We start from the raw sequence: 15,833 nt of genomic DNA, 5'->3' as shown, positions 1-15,833 counted from the left end.
GCAAACACCCTCTTCAAACAACACAAGAGAAGACTCTACACATGGACATCACCAGATGGTCAACACCGAAATCAGAGTGATTATATTCTTTGCAACCAAAGATGGAGAAGCTCTATACAGTCAGCAAAACAAGACAGGGCGCTGACTGTGGCTCAGATCATGAACTCCTTAATGCCAAATTCAGACTGAAATTGAAGAAAGTGGAGAAAACCACTAGACCATTCAGGTATGACCTAAATCAAATCCCTATCACTATACAGTGGAAGTGAGAAATAGATTTAAGGGACTAGATCTGATTGACACAGTGTCTGATGAACTATGGACGGAGGTTTGTGACATTGTACAGGAGACAGGAATCAAGACCATCCCCAAGAAAAAGAAATGCAAAAAGGCAAAATGGTTGTCTGAGGAGGCCTTACAAATAGCTGTGAAACGAAGGGAAGTGAAAAGCAAAGAAGAAAAGGAAAAGATATACCCATTTGAATGCAGAGTTCTAAAGAATAGCAAGGAGAGATAAGAAAGCCTTCCTCAGTGATCCATGCAAAGAAATAGAGGGAAACAATAGAATGGGAAAGATTAGAGATCTCTTCAAGAAAATTAGAGATACCAAGGGAACATTTTCTGCAAAGATGCGCTCAATAAAGGACAGAAATGGTAGGGACCTAACAGAAGCAGAAGATAATAAGAAGAGATGGCAAAAATACACAGAAGTACTGTACAAAAAAGATCTTCATGACCCAGATAATCACGATGGTGTGATCACTCACCTAGAGCCAGACATCCTGGAATGCGAAGTCAAGTGGGCCTTAGGAAGCATCACTACAAACAAAGCTAGTGGAGGTGATGGAATTCCAGTTGAGCTATATCAAATCCTGAAAGATGATGCTGTGAAAGTGCTGCACTCAATATGCCAGCAAATCTGGAAAACTCAGCAGTGGCCACAGGACTGGAAAAGGTCAGTTTTCATTCCAATCCCAAAGAAAGGCAATGCCAAAGAATGCTCAAACTACTGCACAATTGCACTCATCTCACATGCTAGTAAAGTAATGCTCAAAATTCTCCAAGCCAGGCTTCAACAATACGTGAACCGTGAAATTCCAGATGTTCCAGCTGGTTTTAGAAAAGGCAGAGGAACCAGAGATCAAACTGCCAACATCTGATGGATCATCAAAAAAGCAAGAGAGTTCCAGAAAAACATCTATTTCTGCTTTATTGACTATGCCAAAGCCTTTGACTGTGTGGATCACAATAAACTGTGGAAAATTGTTCAAGAGATGGGAATATCAGACCACCTGACCTGCCTCTTGAGAAACCTGTATGCAGGTCAGGAAGCAACAGTTAGAACTGGACATGGAACAATGGACTGGTTCCAAATAGGAAAAGGAGTAGGTCAAGGCTGTATATTGTCACCCTACTTCTTTAACTTTTATGCAGAGTACATCATGAGAAACGCTGGACTGGAAGAAGCACAAGCTGGAATCAAGATTGCAGGGAGAAATATTAATAACCTCAGATATGCAGATAACACCACCCTTATGGCAGAAAGTGAAGAACTAAAGAGCCTCTTGATGCAAGTGAAAGAGGAGAGTGAAAAAGTTGGCTTAAAACTCAACATTCATAAAACTAAGATCATGGCATCTGGTCCCATCACTTCATGGGAAATAGATGGGGAAGCAGGGGAAACAGTGTCAGACTTTATTTTGGGGGGCTCCAAAATCACTGCAGATGGTGACTGCAGCCATGAAATTAAGAAACGCTTACTCCTTGGAAGAAAAGTTATGACCAACCTAGACAGCATATTAAAAAGCAGAGACATTACTTTGCCAACAAAGGTCCGTCTAGTCAAGGCTATGGTTTTTCCTGTGGTCATGTATGGATGTGCGAGTTGGACTATAAAGAAAGCTGAGCGCCGAAGAATTGATGCTTTTGAACTGTGGTGTTGGAGAAGACTCTTGAGAGTCCCTTGGACTGCAAGGAGATCCAACCAGTCCATCCTAAAGGAGATCAGTCCTGGGCGTTCATTGGAAGGACTGATGTTGAAGCTGATACTTCAATACTTTGGCCACCTGGTGCGAAGAGCTGACTCACTGGAAAAGAGTCTGATGCCGGGAAAGATTGAGGGCAGGAGGAGAAGGGGACGACAGAGGATGAGATGGTTGGATGGCATCACCGACTCAATGGACATGAGTTTGGGTGGACTCCGGGAGTTGGTGATGGACAGGCAGGCCTGGCGTGCTGCAGTTTATAGAGTCGCGAAGAGTGGGACACGACTGAGCGACTGAACTGAAAAATCATAAATCTGCGATGTGGCAGGCGAGCAGCTGCGAGGTCATTCCCAGTATGATTTACGTTTATTAGGGCTCTGACTCACATTTAAGATGTGTATTGAAGGGCTGAGTTCAGAGGGACGTATTGGACGTACCTCGGTGTGGATAACTTGGAGGTGTTGCAGGGCCTGCCCCCTCTTGCCGTGATCAGTCAGCGTTCAGGCCACAGAGTCGCCCTACGCCGCCGCCGCCAAACACGATCCAGCCCGGAGAGTTGAAGGCCCTCAGTGTCTGAAACCAGCATCAGGACTGCGGCTGCGACCGTACACAGAGCGCACCCACAACCAGGCCCGGCCCGCAGGGCGGCCAAGCTCTGCTGTCCAGGGTCCACACGCCCGGCCATGGGAAGAGAAGGTCCGGCCGTGTTGGGGAGATGTGGGGGGAGGTGTGGCGCAGGGGCCGTGGGCAGCCGGAGGCGCAGGTTCCCCCTCCCTCCTCCAGAGCCTGCCCCGCCGCGCTTCCTCCTCCTCTCCACCGCTTCGCCTGCTCTGAGGCTGCCTCCCCAGCGGCGCCTCAGCACAGGCGTCTCCGCCGGGTGAGCGCGGACTCTGAGGATCCCCCTCAGCAGCCCCGAGAAGCAGCAGCGGCTCAGCTTCTAAGTTTCATTCAAAACGGGTCGTTGGACTTTTACACTGAAAATTACGTCTTGAAAAAGCCGGTTACTTCCGTGGTTACAGAAAACAGCACGCGCTGAGGGACCTCCAGACACGGCCCGGTCGCGCTCCCGCGTCCTTAACTTTCTTGTGTGAAACACAGCACGAACGAAGCACACCCCTGTGCCCGTCACCGTCACACACACACACACTCACTCCCCACGCCTCCCCTTTCTTACAAGAACGCGCGCCGTCCACTCCTCGTCTGCTTCTTCAACCAGCTAACCGGAGCCGCTGCAAACTCTTGCCTCCCGGGTCGGCACAGCGGCCCCAGCCTCGAGCTCGGAACCCGTGCGTGAGCCCAAGCGCCGACTTGCCGTGCGTGGATCCCGTGCGTGAACGTACAATGGACGTGTGTCCCGAACGTCGACGCGCCGTGCGTGGGCCCCGTGCGTGGGTCTCGTGCGTGAACGTACTGTGCACGTGTGTCCAGTGCGCCTGGGACACGGGTGGGCCGAGTCCCCTTCCCGGGCCACACCTGCGTCCCTGCGACCAAGTAGCGTCCGCCTGCAATCCCCGTATCGCCTGGACCCCGTTCTTCTGATTCCGAGTGCGGCTGCACGTCTTCTCTTAAAGGGACCGTTGTGTTTCTTTTAGGGAACCATCAGGGCAAGAGCTGCTTAATTTTCTTATTTAGAGAAAAGGGCGGTTTAGGTGCCCAAAAGCCGAGGGCCTGAGGGGCCTGGCACGGGAGAGAGTCATTCTGCGAACTACAGAGCGGGCAGGGCTGTCTCCCAGCTGGGCTGCGGCTTCACCCAGGGCCTGGAGTCCCTGGGAAGGAACCTCGCCCCCACCCCAGGTTGAGCCCTGGGACAGGAGGCAGAGCCCGTCGTTCCGCTCCCGCCCCCGCCCCTAGTCCCCGCTCGTCGCTTTCCTATGCTTTCTTCCCTTGATCCGTGTTCAGTCTCCACCACTGCCGCGTGCGCCCCACTCCTGGCGGGGCTGGCCAGCCCAGTCCCAGCTGAACCACCCCCCCACCCCCACCCCAGTGCTCACCTCCTTGGGGGCCTCCCGGTTACCTGGAGCCTCTTCCTCCGCAATTCCTTCTGCTCTTACCGGGACCCTTTTGGATACTTCTTGATAGGAGACCCCTCTCCTTTTGCCCGACTGGGCCTCCTCCCATCCCGGTTCAAACAGGCCCACTCCAGCTCTCCTGAAACTGAGGCCGAGGCCTGGCGGGTTCCCCGGGTCACTCAGGACCCGACCTGGGCCAGAAGAGACTGTGGCTTGTCCAGCTTCAGAGCCAGCCCTGGGCACCGAGTCCTTACCACGCAGCGCCTCTCCAGCCTCCCTGAAGTCCTGGCAAGGACCCTGTGATCACTCTGGGCCCACCAGGTGGCCAAGAGTGGCTCCCAACTCCTGTCGGCTGGCTAGCAACCTCAGCCCCTCTCTGTCATTTGTAACCTGAGAGGGATTGGGACACTGGGGGCCGTGGCTCTCCATCCGCTCACTGCCCCTCGCTGCTGCCCTCCCTTCTCCTGTTTCACCCAGGGGTTGGGGACCCTGGGAAGGAACCTCGTTCCCACCCCCAGGTTGAGCCCCAGACAAGCACCGGGGCAGGAGGCAGAGCCCATTAGCTCTGCATTTTCTTTCTGCTTTCCTTTTCTCCTGTTACCTCTGCCCTTCCCCACACGGGTGAAACCAGCAAAGGGAAACCCGCCAGGACTTTGATGTGGCTCTTGGAGTGGGGCGGTGGTCATTGGTCCCTGTGTTCCTCCCTGCTGTCAGGACCCCACTAGGTGGCCTGCAGATCCCGAAGGCACTGCCTGCCCTTCACCCTCATGCCCAACACACTCTTTCCATGGAGGTCTGGGCTCATCGCCCAGCCTTGGGAGTTGGTCTTGGGGGTCCACTGAGCCATGAGATCTGGGCACTTCATTTAACTTCTGATCTCTATTGCCCTTTCTTTGGGATTGAAATGAAAACTGACCTTTTCCAGTCCTGTGGCCACTGCTGAGTTTTCCAAATTAGCTGGTATATTCAGTGTAGCACTTTAGCAGCAGCATCTTTTAGGATTTGAAATAGCTCAACTGGAATTCCATCACCTCCACTAGCTTTGTTCATAGTGATGCTTTCTAAGGCCCATTTGACTTCGCATTCCAGGATGTCTGGCTCTGTGTGAGTGATCACACCATCATGGGTCATGAATATCTTTTTTGTATAGTTCTTTTGTGTATTCTTGCCACCTCTTCTTAATATCTTCTGCTTCTGTTAGGTCCATACCGTTTCTGTCCTTTATTGAGCCCATCTTTGCATGAAATGTTCCCTTTATATCTCTAGTTTTCTTGAAGAGATCTCTAGTTTTTCCCATTCTATTGTTTTCCTCTATTTCTTTGCACTGATCACTGAGGAAAGCTTTCTTATCTCTCTTTGCTATTCTTTGGAACTCTGCATTCAAATGGGTATATCTTTCCTTTTCTCCTTTGCCTTTAGCTTCTCTTCTTTTCCCAGCTATTTGTAAGTCCTCTTCAGACAACCATTTTGCCTTTTTGCATTTCTTTTTCTTGGGGATGGTCTTGATCCCTGTCACCTGTACAATGTCACAAGCCAGGCTTCAACATTACAGGAACCGTGAACTTACAGATGTTCAAGCTGGATTTAGAAAAGGCAGAGGAACCAGAGATCAAATTGCCAACATCCACTGGATCATCAAAAAAGCAACAGAGTTCCAGAAAAACATCTACTTCTGCTTTACTGACTACGCCAAAGCCTTTGATGGTGTAGATCCCAACAAACTGTGGAAAATTCTTCAAGAGATGGGAATACCAGACCACCTTGCCTGCCTCCTGAGAAATCTGTATGCAGGTCAGGAAGCAACAGTTAGAACTGGACATGAAACAACAAACTGGTTCCAAATTGGGAAAGGAATATGTCAAGGCTGTATGTTGTCTCTCTGCTTATTTAACTTATATGCAGAGTACATCATGCAAAATGCGGGACTGGATGAAGCACAAACTGGAATCAAGATTGCCAGGAGAAATATCAATAACCTCAGGTTCGCAGATGATACCACCTTTATGGCAGAAAGTAAAGAGCCTCTTGATGAAAGTGAAAGAGGAGAATGAAAAAGCTGGCTTAAAACTCAACATTCAGAAAACTAAGATTATGTCATCTGATTCCATCACTTCGTGGCAAATAGATGGGAAAACAATGGAAACAGTGACAGACTTTATTTTTTGAGGCTCCAAAATCACTGCAGATGGTGATTGCAGCCATGAAATTAAAAGACGCTTGCTCCTTGGAAGAAGAGCTATGACCAACCTAGACAGCATATTAAAAAGCAGAGACATCACTTTGTCAACAAAGGTCCGTCTAGTCAAAGCTATGGTTTTTCCAGTGGTCACGTATGGATGTGAGAGTTGGTCTATAAAGAAAGCTGAGGGCCGAAGGATTGATACTTTTGAACTGTGGTGTTGGAGAAGACTCGAGAGTCTTGAGAGTCCCTTGGACTGCAAGGAGATCAAACCAGTCAGTCCTCAAGGAAATCAGTCCTGAATATTCACTGGAAGGACTGATGCTGAAGCTGAAACTCCAATACTTTGGCCACCTTATGGGAAGAACTGACACATTGGAAAAGACCCTGATGCTGGGAAAGATTAAAGGCAGGAGGAGAAGGGGATGACAGAGGATGAGATGGTTGGATGGCATCACCAACTTGATGGACATGAGTTTGAGCAAGCTCCAGGAGTTGGTGAAGGACAGGGAAGCCTGGTGTGCTGCATTCCATGGGGTTGCAAAGAGTTGGACACAACTGAGCGACTAAACTGAACTGAACTCCATTGCCCATCTGGCCAAGTGTCTTTGGCCCGGTTTCCTGGAGACGTGAGTGGAGGCTTCATCATGGCAGTGCAGCCCTTTCCTCGCCTCCCCACCCCCAAGTTCACTCCATTCCTATAGAAGAGAGAAATATTTCTCGGGGCTAAGCTCCCTTCCAACTCCAGTGATGTGAAAGTCAGAGGTTCTGGGCAGTAGTCCAGGCCAGGAGAGCAGCTCCTGGGCCACGGGCAGCCCTCCACTTGCTACTGGTGACAAGCCCCCTTTTGGAGATCGGCAGCCTCCTGACTCCCCTCCTGCTGGTGGGTGTCAGGCACCCCGCACCCAGTGTTCCAGGACAGGTCTCCTTGGCCCAGATGCCTGATGCGGGGCCGTGAGTGTGCTTGTCTGGAGGCCGATTCCAGGCGCCTCTAGCCCACAGGACCTGCATGATTCCTGGCATGAAGGCTTCCCACAAGCAAGGGAGGGGTGTCACCTATAGAAAGCCTTTCTGCCCTTCCAGGCAGGCAAGACCCTGCAGGGCACCTAGAGACGCCCACGCCCACCCAGGCTCAGCTCTGCCGGCCCAGCAGTGGACTCCTCCCTATGCCAGATGTGGCTGTCTGGCGCCCCCATCCCCTCAGCGCCCTACCAGCCTACCACACAGACCCCAGGTTCCCTATTCCGAGGCTCTTGGCGGTGGCAGGGCTGTGTGCCCACAGGCAGTGGAGGGGATGTGGGGGTCTTCTGCCAGCTTAGCTCCCACCCAGCCCGGCCCCACCTGACTGCTCCCCCATCCAGAAACCAGACTTCTCCACGTTCAGTTTTATTTAAAGACTCGGAATCACAGGCATCGTGGTTTGTCATCAGTTCGTTTCTCCAAAATCACACACATCTGTGTCTAACAGAAACAACGGGTGCGTGTGTGTGACTGTGCAAAGTGCCAAGCATTTCCCAGCCAGAGCCCACATTCACTGCATGGCTGCCACCCCTGACTCTGCTCCTGTGGCCCTTTGGTGGCCCTGGTTAGCCCTGTGTCTCTGGTCTTGAGACCAAGGTTTGCACTGAGAACAGAGTAGTTATCTATTTAAAGGAAACTTGGTGAAACCTCCACAAGGTAGCAAATCTGAACTGTGGTGACCACCGCACGTTTCGACAGTGGAAGCCTTAGGTGTGGTCTCCTCTCTACAGTGACAGGAGGGCCTCTTGGCCTGGGGTCCCCCCGGTCCCCTCTCCTGTTCCTTCACTGCCAGCCCTGTCAGAACATCTCCAGATGCGGCAAGGGCACTGGAAGGGCTAAAGAGACGGGCTTTTCCAAACTCCCGCCAACGCCGAGGCCCCTCTAGCCCTAGGAGGACCGAGGCTGTGAACACCAGGCTCCCCAGGCTCACAAGGTGCCTGCAGGAGTTCTGCCCATTTGCTGTCTCCCCAGAGATCTTTTCAACCAAGTCCTGACTAGTTTTACAAAAAGGCAGCACCAGATGTATGAAAAATAGGCAGTGTACGACCTGTTAGAGATTTATAAAGTCTAACAGCTTTGCAGTAAAAAGGTGTAAGAAAGAAGCACGAGAGCAGGACAGTGGTAGCAAGGCGAGAAGCACCGCGTACACCTCGCCTGCGGGAGCCGAGCGCTGCCTCAGGGACCTGGGCAATAATGACCTGGGCCAGGGCACCATGCTGAGGGTCCCGGTGGTGGTGCCTGAGGTATAGATGGGGTGAGGAGCAATCCAGACCCAAGTGAAGCCCGGAGCCGCCTTGAGAACGCTCTCCAAACGTGCTGGGCCCATGCTCCCTGTCAGCCCCATGAGTAGAGGGCAAGAAGGGTCCTGGAGCAAACCACCACACAGTGTGTGGGTCCTGCCGCCTGCCTGGAAGGACTGGGGCCTCTGGCGGCTGCTCCCCTGGGGTCCCTGCACCTCTGTCCCTAGGGGGCAGGCATGGCCTCAGAAGCTCTCCACGAAGCTGCCGGGGAAGAGGCCAGTGCGGCCGTTCCTCTGCAGGGTCCCCTTGTACCAGCCGTCCTCACGCTTCTTGTGCACGAAGACCACGTCCCCCTCCTTCAGCTCGATCTCCGCCTCACTCTGGGGTGGGTATGAGACCACCACGCGGTACCTGGGGAAACAGACACTGGGGTGAGCGAGCAGCCCACCGTCTCCAGGGTTCCAGGGCCTCCCGCCCCTGTTTTTAGACCAACATGTCATAAAATCCACCTGGATCTCCACTGTGGGAGCCTCTGCCTGCTGAGTTGCCTGGGCTCTGATCAGGAACAGATCCACAGGCCTCAGCAGGTGGCCCTCCTCCCCGCCGAGGGCTCCCCAGATCTGAGATAGCCACGCCTGGCCAAGGGGCACAGGGTGGGTCTGCACTCCCCACCTGCCCAGAAAGCCTCAAGGAGGTGCCTCTGAGGACCAGCCTTCTAAAGCACCCCTAGGATGAGGGCAGATGGCTGTGACCCGGCCTCCCTGCCATCCAGCCCAGCAGAGTTGCTGGTCCACACCCCTCCAGCTGGGGGCCACACAGGCATCCCACTGGTATCGCACTGGCCCTGTGCCCACTGCCCTTCTGGGGGTGATGACCGGGCAGGGGGCTGAGGGGTCCATGTACACCCCACTCTGGGTGATCTGGTGGCCAGCAGAGCACCTGTTCTCACTGGCTGCAAACCACAGACACCACGGGCTGGGCATGGGGGGTCAGCGAAGTCCCCCCGATGGACCTGCCAAGCGCTGCGCCTCACCATGCTCCTCATCTCTCCCCACCCCACCCCCACCCCCAGCCCACCATCCACACCACCTTCCTGAGCTGGAACCACATGGCTCAGACGAGAAGCATGCTGGGAAGAGGACCTATGTTTCCATCTGTCCCCACTCCCTCCAGACCTACCTCAGCCCCACGGCTCCACCTCCCAGCTCAGCTCTGCCCACTGGTCTGGCCCACAGGTGACCCGGACAGGGACCTCCTGCTCCTGGGCTCAGTCTGGCCCACACCCCTGCTGTGGGCAGCAGCAGAGAAGGAGTGGCCGAGGGCTGGGCTGGAGAGAGCCATTCTCAGACAGGCCACCCTCTGTTCTCCCAGCCCTGCAAGTCCCATAACCCCCTAGGTGTCCTCCCTGGGCCAGAGGTGCAGACTGTGACACCCCTTCTCTCCAGTCACCCCCTGCCCCCATGCTCTCGAAGCTCTGGGCTCTCCCTCCCCTCTCTCTGAGGAGGGCTGCCCACCCCCTCCTCCCTTCCTGGCTGAGGAAGGGGAGAGATTCCTGACCGTGCCCTGGGCCCTGCCTCCCCGTCAGCCACAGCCACAACAAGGGCCCCTCAAGGAGTCTGGCAGCTGGGGGTCCCCAGAGTCCTCAAGGGGTTTTGTCCACAGAGCCTCTGACCTGGTATTTCCTGGACCTGGAGGAATCAGGATGTAATAAAGCAAGAGGTTCCAGGTCAGCTCTTCTAGAAGTGAGGCCCACAGACTGGGCACCCTGGGCCCACTGGATGAGATTCTAGGGGGAGTGGACCAGGGAACAAGGTTCCTCAGGATCTGCCCGCAGATGTCTAAGGACCAGGGTGCCAAATGAAAACATTAAGGCCTACTTCATTCTCCTTCAACCACCTGCACACAGCCTGGGGGCCAGCCTGTCTGGCTGGGGTTTGTGCGGGGCTTGGGGAAGACACTCAGGCAGAGAAAACCTAGGTCCCAGCCTGCTCCAGGCAGTGGAAGCAGGGGCAGAGAGAAAGGGGGTCTCTGGGCTGGCTGGGCTAGTGAGCAGGCCCTGGTGCTGAGAGAACAGGCCGGCCTAGTTCCCCAGGTTCCTGCAGTGTGCAGGCTGGGGCCAGTTTCCACCTTGGTCCCTTTCAGGGTGAGGAAGGGGTGACAGCTCCTCCCAACCTGGCATATCTGCAAGCAGCTGCCTGCCAGCCACTCCCTGGAGGAGGACGGGTGGCTGCTGGGACACAGCAGTGCCTGTGAGGTCAGCCGACACCACGCAGATGGTGTCTCCCACCCCTAGCACCCAGGCTGCGTGACCACCAGGCCTGGCGCCTCCCCCACGGCTTCCAGCCACCACCGCCTTCTGCTCTGCAGACACCTGCCACTCCCTTCCAACCCCTCAAGGAAAGAACACGGTGAGATCATTTCTCACAAGTTTTAGCTTTTGCCTCAACTGCCAGATGTGAAACAAGCAACTTGAAAAATGTAATTAAAAATTAATTTGGTGCTTCTGAGCAATCCTGTATTTAAAGAGCCCGGATGGATGACGTGGACCAACTGTCTATGCGACGAGCTTTCAGGATTCCGTCCCGATCCTTCCAAGTCGCTGAAGTGTGGATCTGAAGGGCCAAGAGAACAGGCAGGGCAGCAGCTCATGGCACAGTCCTTGTGTCTTGCATCAGACACACACACCAAGTCTGCAGACTGGGCTCCGGAAACACTCGACTGCTGCAGGCGCCATTGCCTGGCATCCAGGGTGGAGGGCATCCTCTGTGTCACACGAGGAGCCCTGGTGAGGACGAGGGGTCCCAGGTAGGGACTGTGGTCATCACAGCGGTGTCCTACCAGACCTTGGAAATGATAAGAATACATGGTGGACACCACACTGAAGGTCTACATGGGCCTGGGGTCCCTGCAGCGTCTGACAGATTCCCACAGACAGCACGTAACAATGTACACATCTGGCAGTTCTGAAAGCCTGACGTTCGTCACAACCTCACGGGGACACAGTTGAGGGTCTCAGGGAGACTGTGTCCCCTCCCCTTTTCCTGCCCCTAGAAGCTGCCAGCGTTCCCAAGGAGCATTCCTGTTCTTCCTCCGACTCAAAGCCAGCACAGCAAGCTGAGCTCCTTGTCTGTCTGTGAGGACTCCTGTGGTCACACGGGCCGCCTGGGTCTGGACAACCTCTCCACTTTAGGGTCAGCTGCTTGGTCCATTTGCCATCCTATCCTTGGTGTGGGGATCAGGGCAGAGATGTCTTTGGGAGTCATTATTCTACCTATCATGACCCACAAGAGATCAAAGCAAGAAGCTTGTAAATCCCAACAGAGCTCGACAGCTGACAGGCCAGTGGGAGGTGAGGACATACCATCTATGCATGTGAACCTGAAGGACTGTCAGTCGACGGGGGGAGACCACCACCCCCGCCATGATCTCACTCACTGTCATGTATGTGATGTCACACAACACTGTCACACACGTCATCTTTTGTGTTGTTATGGTTGTCCTTGCCCTTGGTGTTCACTGGGAGGAGAAGAGGGCAACAGAGGATGAGACAGTTGGAAGACATCAGTGACTCAATGGACGTGAGTTTGAGCAAACACTGGAGATAGAGAAGGACAGAGGAGCCTGGCGTGCTGCAGTCCATGGGGTTGCAAAGAGTCAGAGATGACTTAGCAACTGAACAACAAATTTGTTCGTCCTTTCCTGGGTACTAATTCAGCTGCTTTGCAAATATAATAACCCCCAGGCACCACCATCTTCATGTTGTGTGTGGGGACTGGGATTCAAACAGCAAAGGCACTCATTTGGGTGACATGGCTGTTAAGCGGCGGACGGTGGTGCACAGGGGGAGGACGGAGAGGGAGTGTAGGCTGGAGTTCAACTGATCCCAGCAGGACAGGCGGACAAGAGCTTTCCTGATCCCCAAGCAATGTCCAGAAGTGCAACTCCCTGTGCACTGCCCAGAGGCTGGGGTGCTGCAGACCACCCAAGGCTAGGTTCCTGGAAGGGCAGTACCCTGGCTCCCAAGGCCTCCTCCTGAGAGCCTGGCCGGCCTGGGGGGTGCTCCCCATGGTTCCCCCACACACACCTGGGCAGTCTCCCTCGACAGCACCCTCAACCTAAAGGTCCTTCCTCTGAGATCACCGTCAGGGAGAAATGGCATGCACACAGGCGGCACCAGACAGGCCAGCGGCAGCACCCCTCATCCACATGTTGAGAGTGTGGCCTGAGGCCAGGCGAGCTGCCCCAGCCTGAAGGTGACATTGCTGTCATCACGTCCTTGGCTCCAGCCTGTTGGGGGCCAGGACATGGTGTCCTGAGGGCTGTGCAGGGCTGTGCAGGGGGAGGGCCGTGCTAGGCAGTGCTGGTCACTAACGAGCTGCGCAGGGTGCTGGGCAGGAGGGCGTCCAGGGCCCCAGGGATAATACCCAGATTAGCCGGGACTGTCAGCGAATGGGAGGACTTCTCTGAATTTTCTAGTTACTCAGAGACTCCCGAGATTTTTTATAGGAGGGTCTTTTAAGCCCCGCGTGGAGTCTGGAGGTTGAGAGAGCTGAGAAGAAAAGAACTCGGAGGAGACTTGAGGGCACCTTCAGCACCTGCAGGGCCTGTCACCCTGACTGCGGATGCTCCAGGAGCCCAGCTGTGGACCTTGGAGAAGGGCCAAACCCCCGCAGAGATCATAGGCAGCTGGGCTGGTCTCGTGTAAGAAGGAAGGATCTGATGTGGGAGAGCGGCCTCAAGGTGGAGGGAAGTGGAGGAAGAAGGGCAGGTGTGTGTTGTGTGAGGTTGAGTGTGGCGTGTGTGTGTGTGTGTGGCGTCTGTATTGTGTCTGGTGTACATGGTGTCTATGGTGTACATGATGTGTATGGTGTCTGTATCGTGTCTGATATACACGGTGTCTATGGTGTACATGGTGTACATGGTGTGTGTGTGGTGTCTGGTGTACATGGTGTGTCTGGTGTACATGGTGTCTATGGTGTACATGGTGTGTGTGTGGCATCTGTATTGTGTCTGGTGTACATGGTGTGTGTGTGGCGTCTGTATTGTGTCTGGTGTACATGGTGTGTGTGTGGCGTCTGTATTGTGTCTGGTGTACATGGTGTGTCTGGTGTACATGATGTGTATGGTGTCTGTATCGTGTCTGATATACACGGTGTCTATGGTGTACATGGTGTACATGGTGTGTGTGTGGTGTCTGTATCGTGTCTGATGTACATGGTGTGTCTGGTGTACATGATGTGTATGGTGTCTGTATCGTGTCTGATATACACGGTGTCTATGGTGTACATGGTGTGTGTGTGGTGTCCGTATCGTGTCTGATGTACATGGTGTGTCTGGTGTACATGATGTGTATGGTGTCTGTATTGTGTCTGGTGTACATGGAGTGTGTGGTGTCTGTATTGTGTCTGATGTACATGGTGTGTGTGTGGTGTCTGCATTGTGTCTGATGTACATGGTGTGTGTGTGGCATCTATATTGTGTCTGGTGTACGTGGTATGTGTGTCTGGTGCCTGTATCGTGTCTGATATACATGGTGTCTATGGTGTACATGTGTGTGTGTGGGGTCTGTATTGTGTCTGATGTACATGGTGTGTCTGTGGTATCTGTATTGTGTCTGATGTACATGGTGTGTGTGGTGTCTGTATTGTGTCTGATGTACATGGTGTGTGTGTGGCGTCTGCATTGTGTCTGGTGTACATGGTGTGTGTGGTGTCTGTATTGTGTCTGAAGTACATGGTGTCTATGGCGTACATGGTGTGTGAGGTGTGTCTCAGGCCACACGGAAGAGCTGGCATTGGTCAGTGTGGCCGAGTAGGGGAAGGATTCTGACAGACACCAGGACTATGTTCTCAGGAGACGCCCCTCCTTTTAACATTTACACAGCTCTCGGAGGAGGAGGCGCTCAGAAAGCAAAGTACTTCCTCCCTGCAGGCCCCCGGCCTGTCTGAAGCTCTCTAAGGACCAATGACTCAAATGGGCCTGCTCACCAAGAGGACGCTGACCTCTGGCCCTTCCACCTGACGCCTTGGTGAACTCAGTTCCCTGATCCAGAAACTCTGGGCTGAACTCTATGAAATCGCTGGCTTTGGTGAAAAATAGATGAATACTGGCCATGTCATATGGTTTAACCCTGAGCCAATCTGGGGTGAGGGGGCTGGGCTCCCAGAAGAGTTGCCTGGGGTGGGATCACTCCAGGTTTCCGCGGAGCTGGGGGCGCAGCTCATCTCTCTGGGCTCTGAACACCTCAGTTCCACCAGATTTTCTTTGTAAATCCAAACTTGGGTCGCAGATAGACTCAGAATGTGAGACCTGCTCCTGTTTTATCCAAGTCTCTGGGACAGTGAGGGACACCAGGCAGGTTCACTTCCCAGGAATCCCATCGTCCCTTTCCCCAAAGTGGCTCCAGACCTCAGAGACCACTGTACCCAGGCCTAGAAGCACACAGTTCCCCCTGTTACCTCTCTCTGGGAAGTGGCTTGGGCTCAGGGCGGACAGCGATTGTGGAGAATGCGGCCGGCCGGGTGGGTGACGGAAAGCTCAGATCCAAGGAGCCCGCCTTCCTGTGCAGTGGCTCCATCCCCAGGGCACCCTGCATCTCGCCTTCAATGGGACAGGACCCAGCCCTGCCGTGGATGGACAGCAAGGACACTTCGGGCCCCACCGCGCCCTGGAGCGAGGCGTCCACTGCCTGGGGGTCATGGGTGGGAGAGGTGGATGGCGGGGAGCGCGACTTCCTCCTGGTGGATGCACCGGCCAGCAGCTTCAGCAGCCCACTCTTCCTGTCTTTCTAGAGACACACAAAATGAAGTTGGGTAAGTGCTTCCAGTGAGGGGTGTGGCCCTGTCAGGAGACTCTGGTCCTGGTCAAGTAAAGCTGCCTAGAGGAGGACGGTGAAGATGGAAAGCTTTCCCATCTCGCTTCCTTCCTTTCCTGAGATATGGAAGACACCAGCACAGACCTAGACCTGGAGGTGCCAACCCGAAACCCCCTCCTCAGGACCCCCCTCCAGACTCCCGCTCTCAGGACCCCCCTCTCAGGAACCCTGATCTCAGGACCCCCCATCTCAGGACCACATCCCAGCCTGGAAACATCACCAGCTGAGGGCACCATGGGTCTCCTGCAGCGGGAGGGGGTGGTTATTCCACATTAGTACCGAGTATCCCACACACCTTCAGCTGGAGGCCCTGACAGCACTGTTTGTGGCTGTACCACACGGGGAGCCGAGTTCCATGTGTGTCACATATGTGTGTGCATGTATGAGTGAGCGTGTGTGCAGGAGGAGATGTGTACATGTGGAGGTGCTTCCATGGCACTGTGCTGGTCTTGGTGTCCAGAGTTTGGCGGCTCTCCTGGAACTGAATGTTCTGATGTTGGATGAGGACTAGCTAGCTGGCAGGGG

General features: G+C 54.2%; 1 protein-coding gene and 2 long non-coding RNA genes across 6 annotated transcripts in view; 1 reads left to right on the top strand and 2 right to left on the bottom strand.

Moving 5' to 3' along the window:
* LOC145546368 (uncharacterized) overlaps positions 1-3,304 on the bottom strand; it is a 41,359-nt gene extending 38,055 nt beyond the window's left edge. The window contains exon 1 of the long non-coding RNA XR_014082797.1: positions 3,160-3,304. This is a non-coding gene — a long non-coding RNA (uncharacterized LOC145546368). The remainder of the gene's footprint in view (positions 1-3,159) is intronic.
* A 107-nt stretch (positions 3,305-3,411) lies between these two features.
* On the top strand, positions 3,412-7,582 carry LOC145546370 (uncharacterized). Its single transcript, XR_014082799.1, has 2 exons — positions 3,412-3,589; positions 5,547-7,582. It is a non-coding gene; the product is annotated as an uncharacterized LOC145546370 (long non-coding RNA).
* Positions 7,544-15,833, bottom strand: part of SH3RF3 (SH3 domain containing ring finger 3) — a 157,584-nt gene continuing 149,294 nt past the window's right edge. For 3 of the 4 annotated variants that reach the window (XM_081593024.1, XM_081593028.1, XM_081593026.1), the window contains 2 exons: positions 14,893-15,221; positions 7,544-8,845 (listed from right to left, as the gene is read on the bottom strand). In XM_081593024.1, the coding sequence (XP_081449150.1) occupies positions 8,677-8,845; positions 14,893-15,221 (498 nt within the window). In that variant the 3' untranslated portion in view covers positions 7,544-8,676. The remainder of the gene's footprint in view (positions 8,846-14,892; positions 15,222-15,833) is intronic. The other variant, XM_081593027.1, reaches the window with a different exon arrangement.

Source organism: Giraffa tippelskirchi, chromosome 4 (genome assembly GCF_054371585.1).
Source record: "Giraffa tippelskirchi isolate mGirTip1 chromosome 4, T2T-mGirTip1v1.2.pri, whole genome shotgun sequence".
Lineage (NCBI taxonomy): Eukaryota > Metazoa > Chordata > Mammalia > Artiodactyla > Giraffidae > Giraffa > Giraffa tippelskirchi.
The sequence above is the reverse complement of the archived record's forward strand: the minus strand, read 5'-3'. Positions and strand labels throughout refer to the sequence as shown.